Source organism: Protomyctophum bolini (assembly GCF_963924005.1).
Source record: "Protomyctophum bolini genome assembly, chromosome: 2".
Lineage (NCBI taxonomy): Eukaryota > Metazoa > Chordata > Actinopteri > Myctophiformes > Myctophidae > Protomyctophum > Protomyctophum bolini.
Window position 1 is genome coordinate 44730189 of NC_137863.1, and position 23935 is coordinate 44754123.

At 42.6% G+C, this 23935-nt stretch overlaps 1 protein-coding gene across 4 annotated transcripts; it reads right to left on the minus strand.

Moving 5' to 3' along the window:
* Positions 1 to 228: 228 nt before the first annotated feature.
* On the minus strand, positions 229 to 23508 carry mdm4 (MDM4 regulator of p53). 4 transcript variants are annotated; one of them, XR_013965531.1, is made up of 13 exons: positions 23310 to 23508; positions 21389 to 21455; positions 20113 to 20187; positions 19117 to 19259; positions 17861 to 17910; positions 16642 to 16706; positions 13745 to 13847; positions 12690 to 12850; positions 10754 to 10942; positions 8808 to 8876; positions 7140 to 7288; positions 3908 to 4992; positions 229 to 3717 (listed from the first exon to the last, which is right to left on the minus strand). XR_013965531.1 is itself a non-coding variant. In XM_080785873.1 (12 exons), exons 2-12 carry the CDS (start codon positions 21458 to 21460, stop codon positions 4527 to 4529), a joined length of 1542 nt encoding a protein of 513 aa, XP_080641999.1. In that variant the 5' UTR covers positions 23331 to 23508; the 3' UTR covers positions 229 to 4526. The 4 variants fall into 4 exon arrangements, 2 of the variants coding, with proteins under 2 accessions (XP_080641999.1, XP_080641998.1); XR_013965532.1 differs by having other exon boundaries at positions 229 to 3840; XM_080785873.1 differs by having other exon boundaries at positions 229 to 4992; positions 21389 to 21460; positions 23331 to 23508.
* Positions 23509 to 23935: the final 427 nt, after the last annotated feature.

Below are 23935 nucleotides of genomic sequence, written 5' to 3' on the forward strand. Positions count from 1 at the left end.
AAATAGCAGATCTACAAGCGCACAATGCCGATGTATACTGCCTAAGCTTGTAGATATCTATTCTCGCGGTGCAACACCGGTACAGGTTGTGTATAAATTAATTAAACATATTTAGGCCCTAATTAACATATTTAGGCCTTATTATTATGCCATTTGTGAGAATGTGTTGCCTTTAACAACATGCCAAAGATAAAACTCCTCGCCTTTCTTTGGAAAGCGGCACCAAAATTCTCCTTTTCAGGATTATTTATCGGGTGGAAAAACCACATTATGTCCAAAGAGTAGCAGATCCGCAAGGACGCAGTTTCGAGCTTGTGGATCTGCTACATTTGTAGGGATCTGCTACCATGTGTAGGGCATTAATTTACAAAAAAAATAAAGAAAAAATAAACTTTAAAATATGGAAATAAGAGATTCCTGCCCCGAAAGCGACAATATTCATTCATGCCAAGACATAACCAACCAGTCTATGAATGGGAATAAGTGCAGACTTTTTTTTTTGGCTCTTACCTTTTCTCGTTCATTACCAAGATGAACATAAATAAATTAAATACAACGGAAAAAAACCGTCCAGAATGAAGGTTCAAGGACACACTGGACAGTCATCAAATTGACCATTACAAACAAAAAGGACTGCAGAGTTTAAACTGTTTTAGCTTCGGCAGCTAATTATCCAATATACATTAACTAGACCATTTATACTCCCTTGAAGATATAAATATAGTAAATATTTCTTCAGCTGTGCAGTTATTCAAGCTGGTTATTATAATCCTACATATTTAAACAGAGATAAACAAGTCACAGAGCTTGTGTTGATGTACAATAATGAATTATACATTCACCCATGTTGACAAAAAAGGCATGTAGGAAAAAAGAAAAAAAAAAACTGGGCTGACAAGGGCGAGCTGGAATTATACTTTGGCGAAATTAGTGCCATGTAAAATGTTTCTGCGTGGATGCCTTGTTTTTCTGTTTTTCAGTTGAAAATACAGCATTTTAGTCTTTTTAGCATCACTTCTTCATCAGCGTGAATGAAGTCTTTAAAACCTAGAAGCAGAGGTCTTCAATGTTTTTCAGGCCAAGGACCCCTTATCTGAGAGTTGAAGCAGGGACCCCTTATCTGAGAGTTGAAGCAGGGACCCCTTATCTGAGAGAGATGAAGCAGTTTGTGTTTCCACTGAAAATTAATCGGTTCAGAACGCTAACACATGGTTTGGAACTGGAACCAAAACATTCAGTGAAAAGCACCATAAAAGGTTCCAAGGATCTAGAACGGAACCAATTCTAGATTAGTTCAAAGTTCTTTAGGTGGAAAAGGGGCCAATTCAGTGAGGACCATAGATGGCTCGCCCATGCTGCTGGCTAATGTAGAGCGACATCGCCACGTGGCGACCATCTTGCTTCAGGTAGCTCACCCACTCATAACATTGTGTCTATGGGACATGTACTTTCTAAATAACCACAACTTGCTACATTTTTAACCACAACTTGCTACATTTTAAACCGATTTTCAAACTGTTTGGTTTGTTATAAACGTCAGATGATAATGCATACAAAATTCACTGTAGCAAGATTAGCCTGGTTAATAAACCAGACCGAATCAGCCGTTGGTAAAACAAAAATTGCCTGCCGGCGAATTACGGTCTGGAGAGGCTCAATTGTATACGCCCATTTCCTACACCAGAGAAATGGGGCGGCCAATCGGGACACGGTATGCAATATGGGCGGGCTTTGGTACAGTGACTTTCAATGCTTGAGACCTTTGACTGACAGTAGCTCTGACCAATTGCGTCAAAGAGAAAATGTTTCAACCCGCCGCCCTGGAAATTAAATCCAAGCTGAGCCTCCCCAGACTAAAGCAGTTTTACTGCCAGGAATGGTATACTCCAGGTTACTGTCGCTGCAATATACGACATACCCGCCTTTTGTTTTATGTGTTTAATCCGCCGTATTGTAATAAATAAAAAGAAACTCCGTCTTTGCCGCGGAGATAGAGACTAGATGGTTTCGTTTTGATGACGAAACCGGAAATCGTCACATGCTGTGGGCTGCTAGGGCTTCTGGGAAATTGAGGCCAATGCAAATTAATGGGGTACAACAACTCATGGAGACGGGTCTTGTGTGCGTCTTCCGGGTGCACCAAGATGGTGGATGGTACGATCGAATCATAACAAACCGAGGGACCTTTTTTCGCTGGATTTTCGCGGATTAAAAGCCCAAATAATTCAGCGTATGCTCTAAAGGTAATACAACAATCTCGGCAGTGAAGGGGGGTTGATTAAAATGCGGGTTTAAACCAGTCAAACTGCTAATATCCCGCGGTCTGTGCGATATCAGTCTGGTTTATTAACCAGGCTATAGCAAGCTGGCCACCGGTGAACGACGCCGGAGACTCCGCCTTGTGCCATCTATAGCCTTTATATAAGTCTATGGTGAGGACCCCCCTGTTGAAGGCCCCCTGGCCTAGAAGACTCTAGGAAGCCATGAGTGCACAAACAGCTTCAAATTAATACTCTTAACAGGATAACAGGATATGTGAGATGGGCACCAAGGAAGAGTGGGCACTTCGGTCTTAAGCCCTCCCTAACCGCACCAATGATTCGCCATGCAACTCGAGTTGCACGTAGTTGCATTGGTGCGGTTAGGGCCTAAAATTGCCATTATTTTAATCCAAAATAATATATTTGGAAATAGATTTTTTTAAGTAAAGTAAATTATATATGATTAGAAGGTCTAATATTTCTACAAAACCTGTATATCCAGTCATTTTGGGACATAAACAAGATGTTGTAGGATAAAATTAAGTCTGATAATGATGTACTGTGCCTGATCACATCTTTCAAATATTAGATGTTTTAACATTTTGGACAAAATAGGCAATTTTACATGGAGGTGACCTGAGATGTCCCTAGTGCCCACCTATATCCTGTATCCGAACTGCAGAGCGTGAAGAGGCCCGGAGTTTCACCAGTCTGGTTAAAAAAAAAATGGCACAAAAGAAACGAAAAAATGTATGGCACCATTCACCTACCCTGGAAACAACTTAGATTAAGAGGAGCAACAGCTTAGCATACTTAATAATAATAACAACATGCTGAATAATGTAAGTGACTCGACAACGTTAATAAAAAAAAATAAATAAAAAGCCTTCATCATGACACACACACACACACACACACACACACACACACACACACACACACACACACACACACACACACACACACACACACACACACACACACACACACACACACACACACACACACACACACACACACACACACACACACACACACACTTCTTAAGTGGCCCACCAATAAATAGATAAATAAATACCTCGTGTTCTCTGTGAAATGTGGTCAAACTAAAACGTCTCAAACACCAGATGTCTCAGGTTGTACCCGGGTACTCTTCAGAGGAAGTGTGATGTCTCTATCAGGTTGTACACAGGTACACTTCAGGTTCTACCCGGGTAGACTTCAGACTAGGCAGTGTGATGTCCCTCTCCGGTTGTACCCGGGTACACTTCAGAGGCAGTGTGATGTCTCAGGTTGTACCCGGGTACACTTCAGAGGCAGTGTGATGTCCCTCTCCGGTTGTACCCAGGTACACTTCAGAGGCAGTGTGATGTCTCAGGTTGTACCCGGGTACACTTCAAGAGGCAGTGCGACGTCTCAGGTTGTACCCGGGTACACTTCAGAGGCAGTGTGATGTCTCAGGTTGTACCCGGGTACACTTCAGAGGCAGTGCGATGTCTCAGGTTGTACCCGGGTACACTTCAGAGGCAGTGCGATGTCTCAGGTTGTACCCGGGTACACTTCAGAGGCAGTGCGACGTCTCAGGTTGTACCCGGGTACACTTCAGAGGCAGTGTGATGTCTCTATCAGGTTGTACACTGGTACACTTCGGGTTGTACCCGGGTACACTTCAGAGGCAGTGCGCGATGCAACCCAGCGCGAACCAATTTGAGTGCGTTTAACGTGCGACTGTGTCTACGGAGCTTGTGTAATGTACGAACGGCGGTGCTAATTTGATTTCTTAAGTGTGTTAAGACGAGTGCAACTATTGCCACGAGTCCAGGGTTTGCTCGAAAGTGGGTTAAAAAAATAAACGCTAATTGATCTACCTGGTAAAAACAAAAGGATTCGAGAAGAACCCATCCGTACGGTCGAATAATAATTTGGACGCCATACATTTACTGTATGTACGTGTGTATGTAACTATATGTATGTATGCGTGGGGTTATTGTTACTTTATGTACGTGTGTATGTAACTATGTATGTATGCGAGGGGTTATTGTCACTGTGTGTACGTTGTGTATGTAACTATGTATGTATGCGTGGGGTTATTGTTACTGTATGTACGTGTGTATGTAACTATGTATGTATGCGAGGGGTTATTGTTACTGTATGTACGTTGTGTATGTAACTATGTATGTATGCGTGGGGTTATTGTTACTGTGTGTATGTAACTACAGTATGTATGTATTCGTGGGGTTGTCTTTTTTTTCTTTCTTTTTAAGACTAGAGGAAGAAAATCTTGATCACTCTCTGGATGATCTTGCCACAGCCGGGGCACGGCGCCTGGAACTTGTGCAGCCGGCGGGCGCACGGGAAGCAGGTGAGCAGGTGGGCCGTGCGCCCGTGGATGATGTTCCCGTTGCGCGGCCGCACGCGGCACAGCTTGCAGGGCTCCGACAGGGCGTCGGCCCCCCCCACCTCCATCATCCCCAGGCTTTCCTGGCTCTCGCCGCTGCTGCGGTCGTCCCTGGACGTGGACGACAGCCCGGAGGAGAGGGAACCCCCTCCTCCCCGGCCCCGGCCCCTGCCACCCCCGGTCAGGGCGCATGAGGCCAGGGGCCGGTCGGCGGTGGAGTGGGAGGGAAGGATGATGGGGTCGGACGCCGCGCGCATGCAGTCCGGCACGTCCACGCCCTCCTCGCTGTCGGCGTCGCTGTCGTCGTCGTTGTTGCGGCGTGCCGCGGCGGAGCTGCGTGGTGGAAAGTAACATTTTGCTTAAACCCATTCTGACCCGAGATCAGATTCATACGAAGGTTTCCACTGGACACACACACTGGTCTGATTAACCCATTCTGACCCGAGATCAGATTCATACGAAGGTTTCCACTGGACACACACTGGTCTGATTAAGTACTGTGCTTAAAGGGACACTTCACCCTTTTTGCAAAAAAATATATGTTAATGACGTTTAGGAGCTTTAGAACACTTTCCTGGGGGTCTTTATGTGTGTAATATGTGGTTTTAGATATTTTAGATTGTAGCCGTGAGCCTGTTGTCTCTGATGTCATGGACACTGGGCTCACTTCCTTCCTGGACTACATGTTGTCTCAGTAAGACAGCTCTCCCCCCTATCCACAAGGAGGAGCAGTGCACCAAATAATTATGGTAATTGTAGTCCAGGAAGGTAGTGAGACCAGTTTCCATGACATCAGAGACAACAGGCTCACTGCTACAATCTAAAATATCTAAAACCACATATTACACACATAAATACCCCCAGGAAAGTGATCTAAAGCTTCTAAACGTCATTAACATATATTTTTTTGCAAAAAGGGTGAAGTGTCCCTTTAAGAAAATAATTGAGGTATTTGTATTTAGTCGAGTGTTTCCAATTTTCAATACTTTTTTGTGATGCACCGTTGTACCGGCCACATAATCTGTATCGGAACGATGTTGCCGGTATTGGTCAAATATCGGTATTGGTCAAATTAAACTGACATTAACCGATGGCAGCAGCAAATTAAACTGACATTAACCGATGGCAGCAGCAAATGAAACTGACATTAACCGATGGCAGCAGCAAATGAAACTGACATTAACCGATGGCAGCAGCAAATGAAACTGACATTAACCGATGGCAGCAGCAAATTAAACTGACATTAACCGATGGCAGCAGCAAATTAAACTGACATTAACCGATGGCAGCAGCAAATTAAACTGACATTAACCGATGGCAGCAGCCGATGTTTATCTGTTGTCGATATATAAGCATACATTTTGCATTGACTATGTTTGGTTATCTGTAGTCTACCAAGCTGTATAGATTCTGAACATTTAGTTCTTGCATTGAATTATGTATTTGTTTCTCTGGCACAAAAGGGAGAAATAAAAACAACAAAAACGAATTAAACAATATAAATCGGTATCAGTATCGGCTGTCAGCTAAATTGTTATTTTAAACATTGGTATCGGCCAAGAATTTCCATATTGGTGCATCCCTAATACTTTTACTTCTACTCCACTACTATCATCTCAGATGCACTTTTACTCCATTACATTTATTTGAAAACTTTAGTTATTAGATTTTGATAACTTTTTTACAGAACAAACATTAACCACAGTTTTTTTGTATCTCATTTCTTTCACCCAGTATTATTGTCTAGTGCGCTACACTCCCTCTGCCAACCTGGGGAGAGCAACAGACTGTCCTCATGCTTCCTCCAATGCACGAGGACGGGGAAGGAACCCTGGCCAGGGGGAGGCAGTATAGAGGGTATAGGGGGTAACAGAAAGGCCCTTTTCGCCAACCCCACCTAAGGCTATGGGCACGGAGTAACTATCAGTGTTGTTTTCGCCGACTAAAACTAAGACGAAAAATGTTCGTCGACTACCTTTTTTTCACTGACTAAAACTAAATAAACATGAAATAAAAAAACGAATCTATGATGACTAAAACTAAGACTAAATATACTGACAATTTCGTCAACAAATAAAAACTAGACTGAAATGTTAGGAAGGGACTGGTGGACAAGAGATCCAGTTTTATGCTGGGTTGCATGCTGAAAATAGCAGATATACAATCTCACAACGCGTCGCGGCTGCTGTGAGATTGTATATCTGCTATTTTCAGCATGCAACCAAAGTGTAAAATATGTCATTACAACGACATCAAGGCCTGTCAAGACACATTTTAGTCGACTAAATCAACTGTAGATTTAAGTCGACTAAAAACGTACGACATTTAGTCGACTAAAACTAGACTAAACACTAGAACATTCCAGGGTGACTAAAATGTGACTTAAAACTAAGTGAAAACTATTCAAGAGACAACGACTAAAAAAAGCTAAAATAGAAATTTGCTGCCAAAAACAACACTGGTCAGTGGACATCCTATACCTGCTAGAGACGGGGATGTCGGGGACGGACAGGGAGTGGACGAGTCGCGGGACGTCCTTGTACCAGTTCTTCTGCAGAGCCCAGCAGCGCACGCAGTACTTCTGCTGAGGTGTGTTGAACTTCCTGCACTCTGTGCACTGCCACGCATCCTTGAATGGACCACACACACACACAGACACACACACAGAGTATTCATTTTGACAGCAAAGTCTTAACTCTTACATTTAGCGCCAGCATTGTTTCAGTCCGTGTCACCTCCCTGCAGCCGTCCCATTCTGTCCCACTCCTGGTAGAATTACTCCCACTCCCATCCCGGCTCCCGTAGTTTTTTTTTGTTTTGGTCTGTGGACCACTGGTGGTCCTTGGAAGTACTGCATGTGGTCCCTGACCATCCATTTAGTAATAATAGTAAGGATTTGTTGATTTTTAAAACTTTCTTTCCACTGGAAATAGTAATAATAATAATAATAATAATAATAATAATAATAATAATAGTGAACTGAATGACCTGGCGACCTATGATGGCCTTGGAGTTGAAGGTCAAGAAATTCAACAGAACAAAGGGAGTTACAATCTCAAGAAGGGAAAGTGCACCGGATTGTCTGGTTGAGTCATTGTAGAGCGTCGCAGTCCCTCCCCCTTTCATGACGACACCAGGCCCAGGAAATTAATCCCAATGCATTTTTCCCATAGACATTTTTTAAAAGTATTTATTTAAAGACCTTTTAAGCGTCGTACGAAGCCAACTCGAGTCGTGACAAATCGTGACAACAAACACAATATTTTGGACCAAACAAATAATTACAAAGAAAAAAAACAACAAAAGTGTTGTAACCTGCCGCTTTGTTTGGCCCAAAACATTGTGTTTATGGTCATGATTTGTCACGACAAGAGTTGGCTTTGTCTGCGGCGTAAACGTCTTTAAATAAATACTTTCTGAAAAGTCTATGAGGAAAATGAACAGGAATTTATTTTCCAGTGTGATGTATACACATGGGATGCATGGCAAGTGTTACAAAAACAATAATCTTAGCCCATATCCCCACCCAACACAACAGTGGTCCCCAGCAGTGTTGTTTTAGTCGACTAAAACTAAGACGAAAAATGTTCGTCGACTACCTTTTTTCACTGACTAAAACTAAATAAAAACTAAAAAAAACCGAATCTATGATGACTAAAACTAAGACTAAATATACTGACAATTTCGTCAACAAATAAAAACTAGACTAAAATGTTAGTAAGGGACTAGTGGACAAGAGATCCAGTTTTATGCTGGGTTGCATGCTGAATATAGCAGATATACAATCTCACAACGTGTCGCGCGCTGCAACGCGTTGTGAGATTGTATATCTGAGAGTGTAAAATATGTCATTACAACGACATCAAGGCCTGTCAAAACACATTTTAGTCGACTAAATCAACTGTAGATTTAGTCGACTAAAATCGTATGACATTTAGTCGACTAAAACTAGACTAAACACTAGAACATGTCAGGTGACTAAAATGCGACTAAAACTAAGTGAACACTATTCAAGAGACTATGACTAAAACTAAAATAGAAATTTGCTGCCAAAAACAACAGTGGTCCCCAGGTTGATTCTAAGTAAGTCAGGGTGGCGGTCCCTGGTTCACAATCAGTTGAAAACCCCTGCTCTAATGTTGACCTACCTGTGTGCAGATCTCTATGTCCGTGTCGTCACTCAGGCACTGGGAGTCCTCATCTGGCTCGTCGGCCATCTGGAGACAAACACACAATCATTCATTTGAATTACAGCCTTTTTCCATTAACCACTAACACGTAGCATCCATGTTCTGAAGGCAGGGTTAATCACAGCCTTTTCCTTTTTTAACCACTAAAAACTAGGGGTGTAAAAAAAAATTCTTATTCAAATTATAGTCGCGATTCCCGTTATGAATGATTAAAAAATAGATTCATAATTTCTTCTCCTGGTTACAGTTACGGGAGTTTTCACTACATGGTGTTGACTTACTTGACTTATTCCTGTAGGCTCCTATAGGTGGAGCATAGGGGCCACAATCACACCCCGCCATCGGACTCTGTTTTGAGCAGTTTTCTTCGGCTGGGCACCACGATAATCCGGTCGTCTTTGCCTCACTCTCCACTGATCTTCTCCAGGTCTGTTTTGGCCTCCCCACTTTTCTTTTGCCCCGTGGGCTCCAGTCCAGTGCCCTGTGGGTTCCAGTCCAGTGCTTGCCTAGTGATTTTGTCAGTAGGTTTTCGGAGGGCACTGTATGTCCAATCCACCCCCACTTTCTCTTCTTCACATCCTGGCTGATGGAGTTTTGGTTGGTTTCCTCCCAACAGGCTGTTATTTTATTCGGGCCACCTGGTGTTCAGAATGTTTGTTGGTGGTAGTATTTGTCACTCTCCATGTCTCATGTCTCTGATACATGGTGTTAGTTCATTTTCTAGTTAGTCACTTCAGTTCAGCACAGCTGAGGTGCGTCTTGTCAACGAGGAGCCTGACCCTAATGTTTAGGGCAGTGGTGCTGACCCTAATGCTTAGGGCAGTGTTGGTGCTGACCCTAATGCTTAGGGCAGTGGTGGTGCTGACCCTAATGTTTAGGGCAGTGGTGCTGACCCTAATGTTTAGGGCAGTGGTGCTGACCCTAATGTTTAGGGCAGTGTTGGTGCTGACCCTAATGCTTAGGGCAGTGGTGGTGCTGACCCTAATGTTTAGGGCAGTGTTGGTGCTGACCCTAATGTTTAGGGCAGTGTTGGTGCTGACCCTAATGTTTAGGGCAGTGTTGGTGCTGACCCTAATGCTTAGGGCAGTGTTGGTGCTGACCCTAATGCTTAGGGCAGTGTTGGTGCTGACCCTAATGCTTAGGGCAGTGTTGGTGCTGACCCTAATGCTTAGGGCAGTGTTGGTGCTGACCCTAATGCTTAGGGCAGTGTTGGTGCTGACCCTAATCAGCCTAATGCTTAGGGCAGTGTTGGTGCTGACCCTAATCAGCCTAATGCTTAGGGCAGTGTTGGTGCTGACCTAATCAGCCTAATGCTTAGGGCAGTGGTGGTGCTGACCCTAATGCTTAGGGCAGTGTTGGTGCTGACCCTAATCAGCCTAATGCTTAGGGCAGTGGTGGTGCTGACCCTAATGCTTAGGGCAGTGTTGGTGCTGACCCTAATCAGCCTAATGCTTAGGGCAGTGGTGGTGCTGACCCTAATGTTTAGGGCAGTGTTGGTGCTGACCCTAATCAGCCTAATGCTTAGGGCAGTGGTGGTGCTGACCCTAATGCTTAGGGCAGTGGTGGTGCTGACCCTAATCAGCCTAATGCTTAGGGCAGTGTTGGTGCTGACCCTAATGCTTAGAGCAGTGGTGCTGACCCTAATCAGCCTAATGTTTAGGGCAGTGGTGGTGCTGACCCTAATCAGCCCAATGCTTAGGGCAGTGGTGGTGCTGACCCTAATGCTTAGGGCAGTGGTGGTGCTGACCCTAATGTTTAGGGCAGTGTTGGTGCTGACCCTAATGTTTAGGGCAGTGTTGGTGCTGACCCTAATGTTTAGGACAGTGGTGCTGACCCTAATGTTTAGGGCAGTGGTGCTGCCGACCCTAAGCACAAACTGTCCTGAGAGATGACATGGTCCTAACCTCTTTATCAGTCTTCTCCTCCTTCCCCGGGGACTCCTCATCCTCGGGCAGCAGAGTGTCTCCTTCTCCTCCGCTCCCGGCTCCTCCTCCTCCATCCTCCTCCTTCATCTCCACGCTCACCTGCTCGCTGTCTGCCTCGGTGAGGAACCACAGGTCGTCCGTGGTGTCCGACACGACGGCAGTGTCCTCCTGCAGCAACGGGAGGGGTTAGGGTTAGGGTGTGGTTTTAACAGCGGACAACAAACAGCCTGGCATATTTTCCCGAAGTGCGTTATTTGTTTATGGGACCCGGCAACTAACTGTTGTCGATCGCATCGAGTGTTTTGGCTACATTTAGCTGCTACACAGCCACATCCGAAACAACATCCGGTCCGTCGGTAAAAGTGCTCCGGGGCGCTATAAAACGCTGGGCTCATTTTATTAATGGATTAAATAAATAACCGCGGGCAATAAATGTGTACAAAACGCAAAACAACTTTAAAAAAATGGAGATAATAGGTTCCTGCCCCGACAGCAACGACATCAAATCTAAATTTATTTATATAGCACATTTAAAAAAACAATTCTCTTGTGTTTCACAAGGCAGAATATAGTACAGTGCAATGCAATATAATACAGTAAAATTCAGTGCAGAAGACGTCAACAATAGAACAGGCAAATAGGACAAAGTCATCTGAAAGGAAAGGTGCAGGATCATGTCGGGGATTCAAAAAAGGCTTGTGAATATAAAAATGTTTATAAGTTGTGATTTAAAAGACTCAACGGAGGGCGCAGACCTAACGGCGAGGGGAATGCTGTTCCACAGTGTGGGGGCTGCGACAGCAGCGACAGCATGTATTCATATAAACGAACGCTTCATATTTGAAGTCCAATTCATTTTTGGGTCTTAAGGTCAGAGAAGGTTTTGGGCTCAACACAAATTCAAACAATTTAGCTACAACAGCCACGCCTCCTCAGAGCCGGAGTGACTGAACAGGAACGGAATGTTCAACTTGTCTAGAACACAGACTACCTTGGGGATTGTGAATGTTGAACTTGTCTAGAACACAAGACGACCTCGAGGATTGTGCAGACAGGTTTGTGTACATTGTTGCCAAATGGAGATGACATCTACTGGGGCAGCATCTAGAGGTACTGGAGCAAGCGAGGGAACAGATTCACCCTCCCGGGACGAAGGTGTGAAAGACTTGGGAAGTCCTCTGTGCCTTTGAAAGGCAAAAACGGCCGTTTGGCTAGGACAATCGTAGCCTAACCTGGAATAAACGGTTGTTTCATGACTCTGACCTCTTAAAACATAATCTAAGGGGTTCTTGTGCTGTTTCTTTTTATACATAAACAGCTCTTTTTGTATTATTGTTATTTCATAATATATTAAAGATAAACCCCTAAAGTTCAATTCATTATGTCCATAGACTTAAAATCACTGTTGTATTTCATGGCCTAAAATAATTGATGAAAAAGATTGTTACATTTATTTAGGTAACAGTAGTAGTTACCTAAATAGCGTTTCCTGGGAGCAGATACACAGTATGTGGACAACCCTTATTTTTCATTGTACGTATATTTGAAGAATTTCTGGAGATGTGCGTGCTTCCTTTTCGATCTTATCTCTAAAATAATTGACGACACCAAGGGGGCAAGTTGCCTTGCCCTAAAATGATAACATTTTCAAAGCAGAAAAGAAGAAGAAGTGACTGGTCTTACTAGGTTAGTGTGGATGTCCGAGTGCTTACTTGGTTAGTGTGGATGTCCGAGTGCTTACTTGGTTAGTGTGGATGTACGTGTGCTTACTAGGTTAGTGTGGATGTCCGAGTGCTTACTAGGTTAGTGTGGATGTACGTGTGCTTACTAGGTTAGTGTGGATGTCCGAGTGCTTACTTGGTTAGTGTGGATGTCTGTGTGCTTACTAGGTTAGTGTGGATGTACGTGTGCTTACTTGGTTAGTGTGGATGTCCGTGGAGCCGTTGCTCCGCCGGCTGTAGTTACTGCGCAGATTACCCAGAAACCACCAGGGCAGGCCGGAGAGGTCCCAGTCGTCCAGCGTGACATCCAGCTTGGCTCGTTTACAGGCTGAGCGCGTCAGGCCGTCCAGAGAGTCTAGATACATACATAGATGGTTAGGACTAGTTGTATTGTTAATATCCATAATTAGGGATCCTGGTCTAAACCCAGTTCTCAAGGACTTACTTCTGGTCATTATTTAGGTAGCGCACACGTATTTTGAATGCCTTCTGCAGAGTTCAAATGAGTATATATATATATATATATATACACACACACCGTATATCTAGGTGTGCCCCCGAGATTTTTAGGCTATGAAAAGTGTTCCCTGGGACAAAAAAGGTTGGGAAACACTGGTTTAGAGAGTCTAGCTGTTTTCGCTGCATGACATGTGCTTCCATTGAAGACATGCAGAACTTCTATAAAATCTAAAGGACTGAAACCGTGGTGGCGACTGAGAACTTCAATCCACGTGTCCAATTATGTATTATCTAGATCGTAAGTGATGTGGAATGCACTTCCCATTGCAGTCAGAAGTGCAGCATCCCCTCCCAATCTTCCGCCGTAGTCTGAAAACCCACCTTTTCAGACTCCACCATGGCCCATAGCACTTACCCTACCCCCTTAGATAGCATTTCTGTAGACTTAGATAGCATTTGATACAGACTTATAGCATGTTATGTAGACGGCACTATAATTGCATTGTATGTAGTCATAGCACGTCATAGTACATATGTATAGTTTATATGTATAGTTTCATTATATAGATATTCCACTGTACTTTCTTAGCTTACGCATGTTTCATGATAAATGCTTTTTATGTGATGTATTCCCATGCTTTTTTGTTCTTGCTTAATGTAAGTCGCTCTGGATTAAGAGCGTCTGCCTAAATTGTAAATTGTAATCAAAGAGCATTGTTTGATATCGGTGCTCATGCTAAAAAATGGTTAGAATGTGTGTGTGTGTGTGTGTGTGTGCACTCGCGCTTACCCTCATCAGGGTCCCGGGGTCGTCTCTGGGAGGGGGTTTGCAGGTGGAGGAGGGGCCTATTAAGGCCCGCCTCCAACCCTGCTTTTGCCACACCTCCAAACACCTGGACAGACGAGGAAAGAACAAGGCAGAGAAAGAGACGATCAGAGGACAGGAGCTACGACTGGCCACTAGGGGGACTCACAGCTCCACGCTCAACATCACCTCTTGGGGGAAGGGGGGCACTGGGCTACAGGGTGGACGGGGTGTGCGGGCCAGAGGGGGAGGAGGGAGGATCGGGGCATGGACGGGTAAATGTTTCTGGACGAGGAGAAGCAGCAGAGACAGTTTGAGAGGAAGGTTTACAGGAAGACAAGATGAGAAAGGTATTAAAGTTTCAATCATGGAGAGATGAAACGCATGTGGACAGATTTGGTTTGGACAAAGAAACTAAGCCATTCTTCCTACATCTGCGACTACAAGATGTTTGTTATAATAACGGACATGCCCACACACACACACACACACACACACACACGCACACACACACACACACACACACGCACACACACACACACACACACACACACACACACACACGCCATTACTGGAAAACCTTTGTTTTTGCAGGGAGGCCTGAAGCAGTTAATTCTAAAGGACATGCATGCCAGTAAGACTAATAAACATTCTACAATTACCATCAGTATTTTGTGGAATCAAATAAAAATATGTTAATGTTGGTCTGCTTTTGGATCTTATAACTCTCTTGGGGCAAAGACCAAAAAGATCAGACCAAAGCGATAATGAAAATTATGTTATAGGTAGAAGGGGGAAAAAAATGCATTGTCTTGTTATTTGATATGATCCAAGAAGACAAACATAAAACATGCAATAATTAAAAGTTTCACAGAAAAGTAGAGCTGGTTGATTTGAAATTGGGGGAGCAGTAGAATATGGCTCAAAAAGATTGAATGGAGATCTATGAAAAAAAGGGTGTGGTGTTCTGTTGGTGGCGTGTGTGTGTGTGTGTGTGTGTGTGTGTGTGTGTGTGTGTGTGTGTGTGAGGGGAGTGGACAGAAGGTGTAGGAGTGGGTAGGGTGGGTGTCACAGGAACAGGACAGTTCAGTTGTAGGTATAGGGTGAGTTGGAACAGGTCATTTGAGATCAGGAACTGTGATATCCCCCGGCTCGATCGGAGCCAGAGAAGATAACTCTGGAGTAGACAGAGACAGTGACTCTGCCCCCCCTGTCAGTAGTGTGGTCTCTAGGGGCCGGTGGGGGTCCCACCGGACCCCCGGGAACCACCACGTGACAGGGGTTTTTAGTAGTACAGAGACGGTGCAACTCTGTACAGAAGCTGCACCCCAACGGAGACAGCAGCGCCTGCGACCCACCTCACCACACGCAAGCCTATAAATAAAGAGGACCGTTCGTTTGTTTGGGTTATTATTATTATTAGAGCCCGACGGTCGACCCCATGATGACATGTTTTTGGGTCCAACAGACCCAATAATTTGAGAAGAAATGAAATGTCTAATTAAAGGTATATTCAGTGATTTCACTCAAAAAACCTTAGGTTTCGTTTTTGGCTGGGACCTAAGCCTTTCGACCAATCAGGATAGAGAGCCAAAAAACGAAACCTAAGGTTTTTTGACCCCCAGGGGTTAACTGGGGACAGGGAGGAACTCCTTATATGGTCAGCACACTCTATAGTAGAGAGGATTATCACAACAAAACAAAAAAATAAGTGATATTTGAATTAAGTGAAATCACTAAATATACCTTTAAAAAAAACATGTAACTTATAAAGCAACTTATATTGTAAGTAAGAATGGATAACTTTTTGATATTATAAAAGAGGAACGCCTACGTGGATCTTAATTAAACTTATGGCCCATTTAAAAAAAATACAAAAATAGCTTTGACTACAAGCTCACGACATTTCAAAGTGTTGTGAGCTTGTAGACTGTCTCTATATATTTGTTTTGTTTAGATATAAATGTGTGATGATGACATGAACAAAATTATATATATACATTAAAAAAAAAGTGGGACACATCGACAGCACAATCGCCGATACTGACGTCATCGAAAAGGTAAAATTATGTCGGGCTCTAAATGTACTGTAATTTAAGTACAATTTTGAAGTATTCCCAATTTCCAATACTACTACTTCTACTCCACTACACTCTATATTGTACTTTTACTCCACTATTTTTTTTTGTAAACTTCAGTTACCGTACTTACTAACATTTCAGACGTTTGAAAATAGCCAATCTACAACCTCATACTTGTAGATCTGCTATTTTCAAAAGATTTTGTTTTTCTCGCCTAAACTTGTGAAATGGGATATCCTGCATAGTGATTACTTTTGGTACTTTAACCCCTTTGGAACCCCATTTGGTGGTTACATACATTATGTTATAATTTAGCTATTGAAAAATAGCAGATCTACAAGTTCATAGCGCGCCACCGAGTGGCGCGCTATGAACTTGTAGGAAAATTGTCATGGTTTAGAAAACTTTTTCTTTTTTTTTTAATTTCGACGTCAGGCCTGAATGTGTTAAGTACGTTAGTCGAGTGGCGCGCTATGAGCTTGTAGGTCTGCTATTTAAAAAAAAAAACTTGACATAGAAGACATTATTTTAGAATCTGATCTCAGGTCAGAATGGAAAACTAGTCAGGATGTAGAAGACATTTTTTAGAATCTGATCTCAGGTCAGAATGGAAAACTAGTCAGGATGTAGAAGACATTTTTTAGAATCTGATCTCAGGTCAGAATGGAAAACTAGTCAGGATGTAGAAGACATTTTTTTTAGAATCTGATCTCAGGTCAGTTTGATCTCAGGGTTGCGGTGTGGTGAGGCCTTCGGGCCGAGGCGCCCCGTTTCTCCTTTAGCACCATGCTTCGGCATTACCTGACCGCGGTCCTCCACTCCGCCCTCTACACACTCACGGCCCACAGAAAGAGTCTCTGCAGCGTCTGCATTTCAAATGAGAACATAGTAACAGACAAAAGCAAAACCCCCCCTCAGCCCTTTAGTAGGGTGCAGTACTTGGTTTAGACAGTTTTTGGTTTGGACTAGTCATTGGTTAGACCGCAGTCATTAGTGCTACAACTACAACCTATCTCAAACCCTCACCCTAAACCTAACCTCCCACGGGTGCAGTACTTAGTTTAGACAGTTTTTGGTTTGGACTAGTCATTGGTTAGACCACAGTCATTAGTCCTACAACTACAACCTATCTCAAACCCTCACCCTAAACCTAACCCCCCACGGGTGCAGTACTTAGTTTAGACAGTTTTTGGTTTAGACTAGTCATTGGTTAGACCAGTCATTAGTCCTATACAACTACAACCTATAATAATAATAATAATAATATATACGATTTATATAGCGCTTTTCTAGGTACCCAAAGTCGCTTTACAGAAAGAGTACAGACATATTTATTAGAAAACTATTTAAAAGGGTTTAAAAGGTTAAAAACTAGAAATCAAAATCAAAAGAGGGACAAACAAGAAGGGGTGTGTCAGTGTGTGTGACAAACCCTCACCCTAAACCTAACCTCCCACGGGGCAGCACACCTAAACCTAACCTTAACCCATGTCTAACTAGTCTACACTAAGTATGCACCCCCTTTTAGTAAGAATAAGAATATAATAATGACACTCCCATTATAGTTAAACCCTTCTTTCAATGTACTCTCTCCCACGCCAGCAGTTTTTTTCTAAAAGGCCGAGTGGGGATTAAGAATGACGGTGCAGAATCTTCCTCCCAGGAATGACTTCTTTTTTTTTGCACACATAAAAATAGCTCATAAACAACACATGATGTATTGGGGAAAGAAAATACTTTTTAACTGGCCCATAAGCTATCAAAAGTGGTTTGAACGATGAAATGCAAAAAGAGGCAAACAGAATGAATCAGTTCAGATCCACACCGCGACAGAAAAGAGGAAACAAAAGACAAATTAAACAAAGAGGTCAATCACAGATGTATACCATGTATCATTAATGTCTATAGTTATCTGCCATCCATCTCCCATGAGGACTGACTGACTGACTGACTGGCTGGCTGCTTTCAGTAAGATATTGTATCAGCACGTTAAGACGTAATAAATGACTGCATCTCTTACCGGTGCATCCGAGCACAACCAAGTACTTCTTCAGCATGTCATACACCGGGCTGTGAAACAAAATGAATAAAATAAATATGATGATTTAACTCCTTGGTGTGACTGTAGTCTCGCGCGCCAGACCGTTTCCTCCCACAAACGCTTCCGTCATACAGTCTGGAGCAAAAGGAAGTAGAGGTGGCTCTGATTGATTTGATCGGCTCCAAATGACAATTTACCTGATCTGGAGAAACCGACCATTTAAGTGGTATAAAAGTCAATCATATTATATAGTATTAATACTGCATCTTTGTGACAGGCCTAAACATTCTCCATTTCCTCTCCACACACACAGCAACAGTTGAGACGTGGGTTTTAACTTTTGACATTAATACTTTTGGAAATATTCAAATGTTCCCCTTAACGCACAAGACCGGTATTGGCCTATCATAAGAAAAACGGTGATCGGTCCCCAAAAAACCCGATCGGAGCACCTCTAAAGGAAAGCTCTTTGTGAACAGAAATGATCCTGGTCTCTAAACTACCTCCCCCCTGGCCAGCCGGGGCGCCTGATGGAGAGGAAAGGAACTGGGTTGAAATGCCGTGTTCCTTCTACGCGCTATACGTCCGGCCAGGTAAACTGAGGCCCTGTCAGGTGAAAAGAAGCAGCTTGGACTCCTCATGCATAGAAGGAAGCATGAGGTCAGTCCGCTGCCCTCCCCCGGTTGGCAGGAAGTGGAGGAAGTGTAGCGCCCAGGATTACATTTGATAATTGACACTAAAAAATGGGTTGCAAAATCGTGGGATAAAAATTTGGAAAAAAAAGGGGAACGGCTTCCGTTCTCGGCTTTGATCATCGGCATAATCAACTCGTTTCCATGTTGAATGCAAAAAACACAATCCTTAACAATTTGGATCCGTCTGTATGACGAGTACACCTGTCCTATAAATTAATGACGCTGGGTACCCATGACGAGCAGGCTCGTCTTGAGGCGATATCTTGATATCGCTGTAACATTGCCTCGCTCAGATTTTGTTTCTCAATAGCTTCCGTTTTAGTCGCGGCCTTTGCAGTCTTTTCTGATTATCTGGTGAGAGCGATGGGGAACATTGGCGTTTTCCAAGCCGCTATAGCATCGATACAGTCATAGTGGAATTGCCTAAAATCACCGGCAACCCAAGCACCACCACTTTAGTCCACCGGGCGGCACTCAAAACTGTTAATTACAATTTATTGCAACCAATATCTGTAATGGTGACAGACAGACAGGCCCTACCTGGGGTTTTTGACAGAGAAGCTCTCCACCTCCAGCAGCTCTCCCAGAGGGTCGTCCTGACAGTGGACGATGTGATTCCGGCTCTTATCGCTCTTATCGTACAGCTGCTTCCCCATGATGTACTGGCCCAGGTAGTGCATCACCTAGTTAGTAGTACACAACCATATACTGTAAAAGAAAATATGGACAAAGCGTTCTCCGGGTCTGATATGGACGTAAGATGAAGCCAGTCAGTCCTTGAATTGTAAATCGCCATCTTTCTAGATCCGTTTGGGCCCAGCTGAGCCATTGGCTGGCCCAGACAACAAGACGGGACTTCCCCCCCTTTCTTCTTCGTTGGTTTTTATTTTGACTCGAACGGGGGGGGTGGATCCCGATCATAGACTGTAACGGTAGCCACACCCCTCAGAACATGACTTTATGGTCATTCTTTTAAATAAATGGGACCATAATTTTCCAAAAAGAATATTATGACATGAGAAATGAGACTTTAAACTAGTGACTGGAAGCAGAAAGTATTCATGATTCATGTTTCATTAAGGTAATACAGTCTAGGTGAAGTTGGGTCCAAATACATGGACCTCTATGGAGCTATGGGGTTTTTTGGGCCCAATGACAGCGCCACAACAGGCCATTATATGAACTTTCATTTCCTTAGTGGCTTCACAAAAAATCTGTCTGACTGCCCCCCTGGTCCAAATACATGGACCTCTATGGAGCTATGGGTTTTTTTGGGCCCAATGACAGCGCCACAACAGGCCATTATATGAACTTTCAGGAAGTCCCGATTTCCTTAGTGGCTTCACAAATTAATGTTTGTGTCTTGATCCGTTTGTTTTCACTTTCACTTTTGTTGTTGTTGCACTTGTATAGCACTTTGGTCAATTTTGATTTTTATGAATGTGCTCTATAAAAATCAAAGTTTGATTTTGATTTGGATAAAGCGTCCATATTCACTAGATAAAGCATTAATATCCATAGGCCAGTGTCTCGTACCTCTTTGAGAGTGAACACGTCCTCCTGGGCTCCGGCCACACGCAGAATCTGCAGCAGAGGAGCTCTGGGCTGGACCTGTGGAGAAAACATACATAAATATATGAATCACAGAATGATCTGCAGCAGAGGAGCTCTGGGCTGGACCTGTGGAGAAAACATACATAAATATATGAATCACAGAATGATCTGCAGCAGAGGAGCTCTAGGCTGAACCTGTGGAGAAAACATACATAAATATATGAATCACAGAATGATCTGCAGCAGAGGAGCTCTGGGCTGGACCTGTGGAGAAAACATACATAAATATATGAATCACAGAATGATCTGCAGCAGAGGAGCTCTGGGCTGAACCTGTGGAGAAAACATACATAATTATATGAATCACAGAATGATCTGCAGCAGAGGAGCTCTGGGCTGGACCTGTGGAGAAAACATACATAAATATATGAATCACAGAATGATCTGCAGCAGAGGAGCTCTGGGCTGGACCTGTGGAGAAAACATACATAAATATATGAATCACAGAATCTGCAGCAGAGGAGCTCTGGGCCGAACCTGTGGAGAAAACATACATAAATGCATCTCACTCTCACTGCTTTGGAATCTCGTGTAAATGTTGTGACGATGATAACAGAAGAGTGGGCACATCCATCCATAGTAAAACTGGCTATTTTGTCCAAGATATTTAAAAAATATATATTTGGAAAACGGTCTTAAGTAATGCAAAGTATACATGATTAGAACATTTCACAATTTAGGTCTAGTAAGATTTCCACAATAACTACAAATGTCTACCAAACCTGTACATATATTATTGGTGTGTGCCAAATCCGAGTACTTTATCGTCCATTTATTTGAAATTTTTGATTTCAAATAAATGGGGACTTTATTTATTTTTTTATTCCTACTTTTCAGAAATCAGAAACACTTTATCGTCACTCCTTAAAAAAAACTTTATAGTAAAAGAAGGGAGACATTCATTTGCCAGATCTCCTCAGTTGGGCAGTTCATTCATTAAAAAACAGAATACAACTAGCGCGCGCACGCGCACACACACACACACACACACACACACACACACACACACACACACACACACACACACACACACACACACACACACACAGTTACAACATTTTGATTATGTTACATTGAGGTGCTTACTCTTCCACCTGCCCAATGCACAGTATTGTTGTATCCTTGCCCATAACACTGTCTGCCACGACCACCAAAATCATTCCTTCATTAAATAATAACAATGTAATTAACTATTCACCTGACTCTCCTCCCCGGGTAGGGTCCTGCATGGAGAGCTTGGTGCAGAGGTCTGGATTGATGGAGAGCTCATCTGAAATGCAGGCGTGCAACAAACGTTATTAATATGCATTTATTCATGTAATAACTACCGCTGACACGATTCCAATTTCAAATTGGCGATTAATTAGCACACAATCTGTTACACATTATAATTGTGTTTGTGGCATTGAACATTATGAATGAAGAATACATTTCTGTTTGCCCCATAATCAAGAAAATGCACAGGGCAGATATGACAAATAACTGAAAAAAACTAAGAAATTACTGACATGTATTTTTATACTTGTAGATCTGCTATTTCAGATCTTTTTTAATGTATGAACATTTTTCAACATGGAAACGATTATGAACATTATGACAAAATAATTGTGATCATTTCAAATAATTGTGATTAAGCAATCATGTAATAATTGTGACAGTCCTAGTAAAACTTGCCCATAATCAATCAATATAACCCAGTGGGCCTTGAGGGGGTTCCAGGTGGCCACCAGCTAAATGACAGGAGAGTTGTTAACCAAATGGATTAGATTGTAAAAAAATATTAAACCAAATGGACCCGTAACGCTCTAAGAGAGTTACATAATATTTGTTAAACAGCTGCATTAGTGAATCTAAAATAAGTCTACACAATTAGAGAATGTAGAATAATTGATATTTTGATCAGCGTTTGCCAGATGAGTTGTCTCTCCTGATGGTACCAACATCAATACAGCATGGAATTGTGGATACAATCCCATCCCATGACGACAACAATATTCTAAGTTTTGAGTCTGAGAGGCTTTATGTCTTCAAATGGTGGCCCATGGCTCAAATGCTGAATATATAATGGTCCTTGATATGAAAAGGGTTTAAAACCACTGATATAACCAATCGATATGTGATAGATAGATAGATAGATAGATAGATAGATAGATAGATAGATAGATAGATAGATAGATAGATAGATATAAATCATTGCATTATGACTATGAGGTAGTGGTTCAATGATACAACTGTTTTTTCAAACTCCATTTCAAAACATATAGACATGTATACATACAGACAGACATACATGTCGTTCTTCATTCCCAAACCTTACATATTCATGAAATATACTAAAGAAAGAATACACCTTTATTACAGCGTTTATTTATTTTTAGCCCAGTGGTTTGGGGACCACCAACACCAATGGTCCTTCAGACAGGGTCCCAGACAAAAGATAGATAGTTAGGGAACTAAAATGGACCCTATAGATCTGTAACTGATTCATAAGATTGTAAAAAAAAACAGTAAGGGTTTTACACTCTGCACACTTGCATTACAATGAAGAAGTCTACACAATTAGAGCATATTGACGAATTGTAACTTGGATCAACGTTTCCATGTTATTTCTCTTCCACATCAATGCAGCTTTGATAATTGTGGAGATAATATTATCAAACAATAACAAAATATTCAACAATAACAAAATGTTCTAGGTTTTGGGTCTGAGAGGCTAAATGTCAAATGGTGGTCCGTGGCTCAAATGGCAAATAAATAATGGATCTTGGTGTGAAACCGTGTTGAAAACCACTGTTTGCGACCACCGTGATCGTTGACGAGCAGCTGTCAAGTCAACACAGAGCCAGATCTTATGAACATGATGAATAGAGCAGATTTGCTATGTTGGCATAGCCAGGGCCACATACAAGCACCGAAACAGCTCAAATAAACCCACAGCGTTATTTGAAATAAAAACAAAACTAATAAAACCTTAACTGATACAACACGCGCGTGCGTCGCACGAGACAGCACGTGTTTACATAACGTCAATAACACACAACTGTGACAAGTGGCTAAAAGCCTCGCGCTAGCCCAGTTAGCTTGTAGCTAAGCAGCAGCTAAACACCAACAACAACAACAGGAACATAATAATAACTCACCTTTAATGAATTGGTTATTATTACTTCAAAGTCGCTACATCGTGGCGCGCGTGCGACGGCCGTAACTAACGGCTACTGGTTGACTGTGTGGGCCTACTGTTGACTGCCAGCGTGCTAACGTGCTAACAATGGTGCTAACAGTGCTACAGTGTTATTACAACACAATACGAACTACAAAGCTCTGGCCTAGTGGTGGATTCAAAATGATGACGCGTCGGTTGCACAACTTCCGGATACGGGTCCCCAAACAGTGGCTCGAGACCCCCATTTGTGGGTCGCTGACACATTCTTATGGGTCTCTTTGTTTTTCGTCTCCTACATTTTGTTTTCAATAGTTTATTATTATTATTTAAAAAAAAAAAACACTCTCGAAAAAGCATTTATTTTCTTGAATTAAAAACAAATGATTTTTCATGAATAAATAACACATATCAAATAAATTCCAAGTTTAAATAGTAGTGAAAATAGCCAATCTACAACCACCACCTCACTCAGATACACCATGGGGTCCCGGACAAACGCCGAATCTCTGTTTTGTCTGCTGCACAACAGCGCCACCTAGAGAAAAAGATCCCGTTTTCCCACTTTGCACGTAGGCTACAATC

Excerpts from the sequence above, each read along its gene's own strand:
- mdm4 (XM_080785872.1), bottom strand. Across the intron at positions 20,188-21,388 it reads TACCCGGGGAGGAGAGTCAG|GTCCAGCCCAGAGCTCCTCT; the intron begins GTGAATAGTTAA and ends TTTTCTCCACAG. Across the intron at positions 10,943-12,689 it reads CGGACATCCACACTAACCAA|GAGGACACTGCCGTCGTGTC; the intron begins GTAAGCACACGT and ends CCGTTGCTGCAG.